Source organism: Leuciscus leuciscus (genome assembly GCF_965113295.1).
Source record: "Leuciscus leuciscus genome assembly, chromosome: 1".
Lineage (NCBI taxonomy): Eukaryota > Metazoa > Chordata > Actinopteri > Cypriniformes > Leuciscidae > Leuciscus > Leuciscus leuciscus.
The window spans coordinates 27,858,378-27,868,845 of NC_138725.1; the positions used below are offsets into that span (position 1 = coordinate 27,858,378).

Sequence of the window (10,468 nt, forward strand, 5' to 3'; positions counted from 1 at the left end):
TTAATTGAGACATTCTTTGCCATTGAGATGACTGGGGAAAAAAGCGTCTCAATTAACCTAATGTCACCCCTACATATCAGCACATTTTGAAGGGGTGGCCTACACGAATATCCAGAGGTTTGCGAGTTAAAACCCTACAGTTGTGCTGTTGCTCCACGCGCTGCGTCAGAATGAAGCGTTATTGCGCACAGCAGGTGCGCAGAGTCCCGGGGGCGCGCGAGCCGTGACGGGGCCGGTGGAGGACCTCTGCTTCACCCTGAGGCACACCCGGGCCAACAACAGGCCAGTGTGATCGGACAGACTTTAAAAAAGAGAAACCCCACCACCCCCGGGACACGCCGACACTAATGAACGACCACCTGTGACAGTCAAGGCATGATCAAACCAAAAAACTCATCAAATATAACGCGCGGCGGCATTGTGATATTACAAATTCGAGAACTTATTATAATATTGCAAGGTTTCCCAAACAACTTTGAAATTAAATATTTTTGACGTCTCCCTGACATTTTTAGTTAATATTTCAATAATTTAACAACATGTGCACGCGGTTCTCTGACGCAGTTAAACAAATAAAATAGTACTTTTTTTTAGTAAGTGTTTTATTTTGATTGTTTTTTTTATATTCTAATTAGTTAGACCTATTTATTTTACTTTAACCTTTTTATGATTTAATTAGCTTTTCATAAACTCTAACCCTTATAATGAAATAGATACAACAAAACGAAACGTCATCGGCTAAAACAAATTATTATTATTATCATGGTAACACTTTATTTTACAGTGTCCTTGTTACATATGTTACATGTACTTACCATAGTAATAACAGTAAATTATGCATAATTACATGCAACTAACCCTCAAACAAACCCTAACCCATAATTTTGCTTAATATTACTCAGTACTTAAATATATAATTACAGAGTAACGATGACACCTTAAAATAAAGTGTAACCATTATTATTATTAGAACTTAAAATATTGCAATAAACTGTGCCTGAATAATAAGGAATAAGAATAATATCTGATTTTAAAGTGACACATTTATTATGACAAAGACAAATATATAGGCCTAACTGAGATCTAGATCAAGAATATTGTCTTTCAAATACATGTATAAAAGTTTAATATCACAAATAAAGTATGATCAGAATCCGATCTGCCGAATATGACAGCAGAAATCACCGCCCTCCGCTGAGAGAAACTTCACGGCGAACTCCATCAGCCAATCAGAGGAGGACCCGATGGGGCTCTGCTGCTCCTTTAAGAGATTTTTTCCATGAATTGATTTTTTTTCTCGCTCTTCACACAACGAGGCTCTTTAAGCCCCGGCGCGCGACACAGAGCAGGCATTCAGAGCGCGAGCGAGGGGGCTGAACCACGGACCGATCTCGCGCTGGGCGGGCGACCTGCGACCAGTGCAGTAAGACCTCTCTCTCTCTCTCTCTCTCATTGACTCTCTCTGTGCATGGGGATATACGACACTGCAATGTCTAAACCGAGAAATTACTATTTTATTATTATGATTATTATGAATAAATATGATTCGCGATGAATTTATTCGCTGCATTGGCTTCTCACTTGAATTCGTTTTCTGTTTGGTTTCTGTTTGCTGAAGTTTGAGGGATAACAAAGTTTCTCATCGAAATGGAATAAAATATACATGCGATTATTTAAGAAAGTTTGTGTCACGAGGTGTACATTTCGAGATTTGCGTGATTGAGTAAATGGGAGACGTGTTGAGTTAATCTGTCTTAGCTTGGGAAAAACGGCTTAATCTATCCAAACTACTCCAAATATAATACACTTCGATCTTTTAGTACAATTTGAATTTGAATACTTTGATTTGATACGAGTGCGTAATATTTGTACAGCATTTTAAGTATGTGCAATTATATTATAAATCTGTTTTATATAATCTGTTTGTATATGCTTAAGGCTAAATGTGGTATATGTTCTGTTTTACCTGCATATTCGTGAGCAATCATAGCTATATCTGGTCCAAATGCTCGTGTAACCTGCTTAATTATGAAGTAAAAATTCCTTTCAGCACAATATCGAGAAAATTGCCGCATTCCAATATTCTGAATTTATAGGCTATATCGCCCAAACTATTCAGTAAACTAATCAAATCAATAGAATTTCGCATCAACTGAAGTTCGATTCTAATATTTTGTCAAATCTAAGCACATTTGTTTAATTGTGCCATTTAGGAAATGTTTTGGCATGAGTGAATTAGGGGCAAATTATTGCCAAACCAGGCGTTATGATCCGCCCTACTCCAGCCAAAGATGAACTCAATCACATTTGAACAAATAAAGTTAGGAGTGGCGATGCGGTAAAGAGTTAAGAGTGGTTAACATTAATAAACAGAAAGTTTCTATATGTGCGCGTTGTTCTGAAATGTGAATGGAAAACAGAGCAAATCCAGAAGCGCAATTAGCCTATTTTCTAAAAAGAAAATTGCTTAATGTTTTGCCCCAAAGAAACTTCTACTTAACACACAAGTCAATCTGATAAATTATTAATCACGTGTAGCTATTCTCGTGACCCTAACAAATGGGACTGAATTAATATGAACTCAATCTGTTATCTGCTGAAGTGAAGTCACCTGTGTGTGATCTTAATTAATACTGGTGTCGGATGGTTGTTCTCGTGTTCGGCGGAGATTTGATCAGTCATTCAAGCTCAGCTCTGGATAAAGAGTTTTTGCGTTGGCTATTTAAATCAATACCTGGTGTTATAGGCTACTCATTCTTGGATTGATCTTAATAATCAGACCAATAAAAGGCGCAATATCATGTCGCGCGTGCGTGTATTCACTGTGCCGGAGCGGTTGCTTGCGTTTTCCTAAACACACAGCTCTGATTTTCCTTATTTTCCTGCTGGTTATGAGTCGTCGCTTGTGCTTTCACCAACAAACACTGTGTAATTCAGCAGCGCTCCGTGTTTATCCAGCAGCGAGGCGGAATGAAGCCGGTATTATTCCAGCACTTTCTCTCCCGGGAGCTTGAACAAACCGACAAACCTTCAACAGTAGCTGTTAGCAGGAGTGAAGCTAAAATAACACACACACACACACACACACACACACACACACACACTCACGCAGACCGAGGCGAACTGACGCCACCGTATGATTGGCCTGGAAAAAGAGACCAATTCTAAATAAAGTCAAAGCCTCAGTGTTTGTAACTGTTTTTCCCTGAACAGGTTTTTTCTTGTTCGCAAGGCGTTTGAGTGAACAGCTAAGAGGTTGTGCGGGAGGGAACGTTCAGAATGTTAAAATTCTTTAAATGACATATTTAGAACGTTCTCATCACATTATCTGATATGCGATGTTGAGAAAACATTTTTACTTTTAAATGATTACTTAATGATTGTTAACATTAACATTCTTGGGATATTACAAATAAATTTTCATAAAACTGAAATAAAATGTTTATATTGTAAGTAACAATAAGTTATAGGATAATGTTGTACCTTACTTACATGAAAGTAACCTTTATATTGTTCAAATCACGACCAGAACAATTGATGTTTTAGAAACATTGCTTTTCCCCACAATGTTTTCAGAACATAAATCTGGTAGGCCTACAAAAACACGAAAATAATATTATTGTACACTGAGAAGAAATGCTTTACAGAAACATGACAATGTAACATGTAGTCTCCAGGCCACCTATAATATTAATTAAAATTACCTTTGTGTTTGACTTTTGCAGGTTTATCAGCAGATCTAGTTCCTGAGGAAGACGGCGGATGGATTCATTCTGACAGAACCGAGCGTGTATGAAAAGAAATCTGAAAAAGTTTCACTGGATGACCTATAGTATAATAAAACAAAACAAAAATCTGGCAATTGTTTTCCAGAAAATAAAATAGTTTTTAGAGAATAAAACAGAGGTCCTGTTTGGGGGGAAAAGTAGACCCACCGAAGCCCCCTGTGTCCGCAGAGCGAGAGCACGATGTCGGCGGAGGAGCACAGTATGTCTGAGGTGGAGATGAGCCCCGGGGTCTCGGAGGACGGTCACTCCATGTCCCCCGGTCACTCTTCAGGAGCTCCAGGGGGCCCGGACTCCCCTCTCCCCGGCCAGCCGCCTCTGATCCCGGGCGTCGGGGAGGATGGAGCCGGAGTCTCCGCCGGGGTCTCCGTAAAGTCCGATGAAGAAGACGACCGGTTCCCCATCGGCATCCGCGAGGCGGTCAGTCAGGTGCTCAACGGCTACGACTGGACGCTCGTGCCAATGCCCGTGCGCGTGAACTCGGGCAGCAAGAGCAAGCCGCACGTGAAGCGGCCGATGAACGCGTTCATGGTTTGGGCGCAGGCCGCGCGCAGGAAACTGGCGGATCAGTATCCGCACCTGCACAACGCCGAGCTCAGCAAAACACTGGGAAAACTCTGGAGGTGAGAGAAAAACATCACTTTAACGGGTACAACCCTTGAAAAAGTCACTGTGTGCCATGTCAAGCGCTAATTATATCATGCATTCATATAGGGTAAGGCAAATCTTTATTTATAGGCAACAGCGCATTTCATACACAATGGTAATTCAAAGTGTAACGGGTACAACCCGTGAAAAACCAAATCAAATGGTACTACATGTTTGCCATGTCATACACTAAGTATATCATGTATCCATATAGGGTAAGGCAAATCTTTATTTATAGGCTACAGCAAAGGTGGGCCTAATTCAAAGTGCTTTACATAAAAAGGATTTAAAAATAGTCATAATATTTATTCAAAACAAATACAAAACAATTGTGCATCTCCATTAAACCATGATGATCTGAACATAAAGCACTCAAGAAACAGCCTCCATCGATTCATTACTGTAATTCTGTCAATTAATAATCGACGCTCCTGTGTCAGTGTAATGTGTTCTGCTGCAGATCCTCATATTCACTGCTATCCGGCCTCTGGCTTTGAGTTTCTCAGGGGCTTTAGCTCAGAATAATCATTCCTTCAACATGCCAGATTAGAGGGACAAATCCCTTCAGGAGCTGCTGTGGAAAACACACGGCATTAACCCGAGCCAGAACGCCAAGAGGGCATTTATCTCAAACGGGTTATTTTCAGGAGGATTTCTGTAGATGCACAACTAAACTAGTGAAAGAGTCTCGCTTTACAGATGACAGCATGCATATATATATATATATATATATATATATATACATATATATATATATATATATATATATGTATGTATGATATATATATATATATATATAACAGGTGGAGAATCAAAGCGCTCAGAGTTGCTTCATACACCAGCTGGAGTATCTGATCGTGTAAAACGTGCAATACTCTCAGAGTCAGGTGGCATTACAGTTCATTCCATGCTTAACTTGTATTTTAAAAAGCTCTGATAAAGTGTAGACAAGATTCTATTATTGTTTCATATGAGAGAGTTTATAGTGATAGTGTCCAGTGATCGGGTTACAGGACCTATTTCTCTCTATACGTCATGTTTTTTTAGTCAAAATAATTTTTTTTTTTTTTTTTTTTGTGCACATGATACTGATCTTTTGGTAATACTTTTATAAAAAGGTTTGTTAGTTAACATTAGTTATGAACGTTCATGGTTAGTTCATGTTAGTTAATACATTAACTAATGTTAACTAATGAACCTTACAGTAAAGTGTTACCGTTCTTGGTCCTTGTCCTTGTTACATATGTTACATATATACTAGCACTTACCATAGTAATAACAGTAAATTATGCATAATTACATGCAACTAACTCTCAACCAAATCCTAACCCTATAGTAAGTACATGTAGTTGATTAATATTACTCAGTACTTAAATATATAATTACACTGTAACGATGACACCTTGAAATAAAGTGTAACGATGTGTTTTTGTGTGTGTTTCAGGCTGCTGAACGAGACGGATAAGAGGCCGTTCATCGAGGAGGCCGAGCGTTTGAGGAAGCAGCATAAGAAGGACTATCCCGAGTACAAGTACCAGCCTCGTCGACGCAAGAACGGCAAACCGGGGTCGAGCTCAGAGGGCGACGGCCACTCCGAGGGCGAGGTCAGCCACAGCCAATCACATTACAAGAGCCTGCACCTGGAGGTGGCCCACGCCGGGGTCACGGGGTCACCACTGGCCGACGGACACCACCCGCACGCCACAGGTGAGGCTCATATAGTAGTGTCAAAAACCTGTAGTGTTTTTGAAGAGCATTTTTGAAGCCCAAAGTGGGCGGAGCCGGCCATCGCCATCTTGGCAGCGCGTCACTCCAGGATAAATGAAAATGGGCAAAGAGGCGGATTAGCTGAGGTGACATGACGCTAACAGACAGCAGACAAACGGCTAGTAGTGACATCAGCGGCAATCCACCTGTCACTCAAGTGGCCACGCCCTTAATTATGCAGAACTTTAAGGCTTAATATAATTTAAACGGATGTTTTATAAACAAATTCACTCCCTCACAGTTGTCATGAAGGGCAAAATTAGTTATATAGACCAAAAGCACTTTCTGCACCAGGCTGTAAACATATTTTTTTTCTGCTGTAAAGTTGGGCATTTTAACATGGGAGTCTATGGGATTGACTCTCTTTTGCAGCCGGTCTCTAGTGGTCAGTCGACGAATTGCAGTTTAAGTCACTTATGTGTTGGACTCAAGAGAGAGACTCGCTTTTTTTCAACATAATAATCAAAAATGTTTCTTGAGAAGCAAATCAGCATATTAGAATAGTTTCTGAAGGATCATGTGACACTGCTAAAAGTTCATCTTTGATCACAGGAATCAATTCCATTTTAAAGTATATATGTGCATAGAAAACATCATTTTTTTAATTATAGTGCTGGGCAACGATTAATTGCTATTAATCGCATCAAAAATAAAAGTTTGTATTGACAATATATGTGTGTATAAAATATATGTGTGTATAACTGTGTATAGTTATTTTGTATATATAAATACACACATATGCATGTATATATTTAATAAATATTTGCATGTATATACTGTGTATATATTTATACATAATTTATATTATATGTAAATATAAATATTTTATATATAGTCAAGTCACATTTATTAATATAGCGCTTTTTACAATACAGATTGTATCAAAGCAGCTTTACAGAGGTAACAGGAAAATAATGCAACAAAGTTTGTTTCCAGAAGAAAAAAGCGTCACAGCCCAGCTTAAGTAAGTTCAGTAATGATTCATTTTGTTGTAAAAAAGAGAAAAGTTATAAATTTAGTTCATTTATATATATATATATATATAGCCACTTTGGAGAAACCGTGATGTCATCGTCCAGCTCAGTTCAGTTCAGTTCTCATATAATGGTGTCAATGCAGGCAGATCGATATTATTGTTGAATATTAAATTAAATGCATAATTAGATAATAGATAGATAACTCTTAGATAACTTCTTACATATATACATGCATTTGTGTGTATTTATTTATACAACATAATTATACACAGTACACACAAACTTTAATTTTGGATGCGATTGATCGCGATTTATCGTTGCCCAGCACTAATAATATTTCACTGTTTATACTGCATTTTTGATCAAATAAAAATGCCTTGAGAAGAGATCTCGTTCAAAAATGCCCACTAAAACTCTTTCGTTTGTTGCTTCAGGTCAGAGTCACAAAAAAAAAGAAAAAAAGTTTTCATATAGTTTTCTATAGTCTATAGTTTCTCATCCCCATCTACTGGCCTGGCAGCAGAATACAGCGTCTTTAGTCGTTTTCGCGGATCCGTGTACACATACACTAAAAGTCTTTCGTTTCTTGCTTCAGGTCAAAGTCACAATAAATAAATAAAAAATTCTATAGTGTTTCATCGCCATCTAGTGGCCTAGCAGCAGAATCCAGCGTTTTTAGTCATTTTTGCAGATCCAGGTGAATGGGGATCGTTTTGACAATCGTCTAAACGTGGAAAAGTGTTGAAGTACCCTAAACCTCTTCCCTTCTTCTCTCCAGGTCAGAGTCACAGCCCCCCGACACCCCCTACGACCCCGAAGACGGAACTGCAGGGCGGGAAACCCGGCGAGGGGAAGCGTGAGGGCGGAGCCTCCCGGAGCGGTTTGGGGGCGGGGCCAGACGGAAGCTCCGCCTCCTCGTCCGGCGGCGGCGGCAAACCACACATCGACTTCGGCAATGTGGACATCGGCGAGATCAGCCACGACGTGATGGCCAACATGGAGCCGTTCGACGTGAACGAGTTCGACCAATACCTCCCGCCGAACGGGCACCCGCAGGCGTCGAGCGCCGGGTCTTCGGCGTCACCGTACGCGTACGGCATCTCCAGCGCTCTAGCGGCCGCTAGCGGGCACTCCACCGCATGGCTCTCCAAACAACAGCTGCCATCCCAGCAGCACTTGGGCTCAGATGGAGGGAAAACGCAGATTAAGAGCGAGACGCACTTCGCTAGCGATGCCGCCACGGCTAGCGGTTCACACGTAACGTACACGCCTCTTAGCCTGCCACACTACAGCTCCGCCTTTCCCTCGCTGGCATCGCGCGCGCAGTTCGCGGAGTACGCAGAGCACCAGGCGTCCGGCTCGTACTATGCCCACTCCAGCCAGACCTCGGGCCTGTACTCCGCCTTCTCCTACATGGGCCCCTCGCAGAGGCCCCTGTACACTGCCATTCCCGACCCCGGATCCGTGCCGCAGTCGCACAGCCCGACTCACTGGGAGCAGCCCGTCTACACCACGTTATCCCGACCGTGACGCGCGTTACGGAGGTGACGCGACGCTCTCGTTTCATTTCCAGTCACTGAAGGTCCAAACTAAAGTGTGTATGTGACCGAAAATCATCAAAACACTCGCCTGCACCACAATCCACACACAGAAAAACACGTGTGTGGAGATCTGCAGGGAAAACATATTCTCACGTTGCCTCAGGCTGATTAGATAAACCATCATGACCCGTTTCACAGAGATCTTGCTCGTCCGCCGATTTGACACCAGTGGTATTTCATGAGGACACATTACCAAAGTACTGAGACCAAAACATTAAAATGAATGAGCAACTTAAACGGGCGTAGTTATTGAACTCTGTATGGTTTGGTATCAGTGTATCAGATCACAAACTTCTTCCAATACATTCACATAAACTTACACCCTGATGTTATTACCTGTACATCCACATGTTGTTGTTGTTTTTTATTTGTATGTATGAATAATCTCTTTTTATTAACCAAAATAAGGCCATATTGTTTTTATCTTGGACAAATAATGACGTGTTTTTATTGTTGTAATCTTTTCTATTGTTGTTACTCTTGTGTTGCCATAACTACACTGAAAAGTCTTCACCACTGTCTAGTGTTTGTTAATGACATTTGTGTTTTATGACTTTCAGCGTGTGTAAATATCAGTGCCAGGACGCGATAAACGCGTCTAAACGCTGTTACTCCAAACACACAGACGGAGTACTGTATTGTAATATGTTTCGTCACATCTGAATTAACGTGATTATGAGTTTCCGCTATAAAATGACCTTATATTTTGTTTAGCTAACACCGCTAGTGCCTCAGTCCATCGGAAACGGTTCATAATCGCTGATAAATTCTAATTAAATCACGTGATACTCTTTTCAGGGCGTGAACTTTCATCCATTCACCAATTCGAATATCTTATGCCCACATTGTATGCGAGTTTGAAATAGATTTGTATTTTGTGGAAATAATGTCCGTTTCAGAACATTACCCTTGTTGCCCATCAATACAACACTGCGGTATTATTTCATAAAGACAGTCTGTTATTACTGTAAACGATGTTTAGTTATTCCCCTTTGGTACTACTTTTTATAGTTTTCGCCCTCTTTATCAGTACTATTCAAAACAACTGAAGTAAACAAACAACATTATTGTTATATATTACAAAATATTATTTATATTTGTTTTGTTATTTTGTTCATTTTGTTTTTTTATCAGTAGCGTTTTACTCTGATGTTGGAAACTTTTGTCGTGTAATTCTGTGGTGGGTAAAAGTGTTGTTGTTTTTCTTTATCAGTGTAAATAGAAGAGAGCAGTGACTAACTTCCCTCACTCTAAATAAAGCTGCAGTCTGTACAAACGCGTCTTCATTTTCACACACACCACGCACACACACACACACACACACTTGAATATCTGCTCTACCTGTAAGATCATGACACAAGTCACGTCAGTTTTCAGAATAGCACATTACAATAGTATAATTTATCATCTGTACTGGTATTATTATCCATATATTTCAACAGAATTCGGTATATCCACACTATATTACTTTTCTGCACTGAATATAACTGACATTCAGCAGGTTAAATGATATCAGAGTAAAGAGGTTCTGGGAACGTTAGCTGAAAGTTAGTGGAACGTTCTTCAAACTAAAAAGAACATTATTTTTTCATAAATAACATTTTCCTAGCTAACTTTCCTAAACACAAACTTTAGAAACTTTAGTTTTGGGAACATTGTTAGCCTAACTCCAGTATACACACTGCATAAT

The 10,468-nt window shown here is 40.0% G+C and overlaps 1 protein-coding gene across 1 annotated transcript; it reads left to right on the forward strand.

Moving 5' to 3' along the window:
• The first annotated feature begins 1,313 nt into the window (after positions 1–1,313).
• sox10 (SRY-box transcription factor 10) lies at positions 1,314–10,262 on the forward strand. Its single transcript, XM_082172195.1, has 4 exons — positions 1,314–1,423; positions 3,726–4,408; positions 5,878–6,140; positions 7,956–10,262. Exons 2-4 carry the CDS (start codon positions 3,969–3,971, stop codon positions 8,705–8,707), a joined length of 1,455 nt encoding a protein of 484 aa, XP_082028321.1. The 5' UTR covers positions 1,314–1,423; positions 3,726–3,968; the 3' UTR covers positions 8,708–10,262.
• Positions 10,263–10,468: the final 206 nt, after the last annotated feature.

Excerpts from the sequence above, each read along its gene's own strand:
- sox10 (XM_082172195.1), top strand. The coding sequence starts at position 3,969 with ATGTCGGCGGAGGAGCACAGTATGTCTGAGGTGGAGATGAGCCCCGGG. Across the intron at positions 4,409-5,877 it reads ACACTGGGAAAACTCTGGAG|GCTGCTGAACGAGACGGATA; the intron begins GTGAGAGAAAAA and ends TGTGTGTTTCAG. Across the intron at positions 6,141-7,955 it reads ACACCACCCGCACGCCACAG|GTCAGAGTCACAGCCCCCCG; the intron begins GTGAGGCTCATA and ends TCTTCTCTCCAG.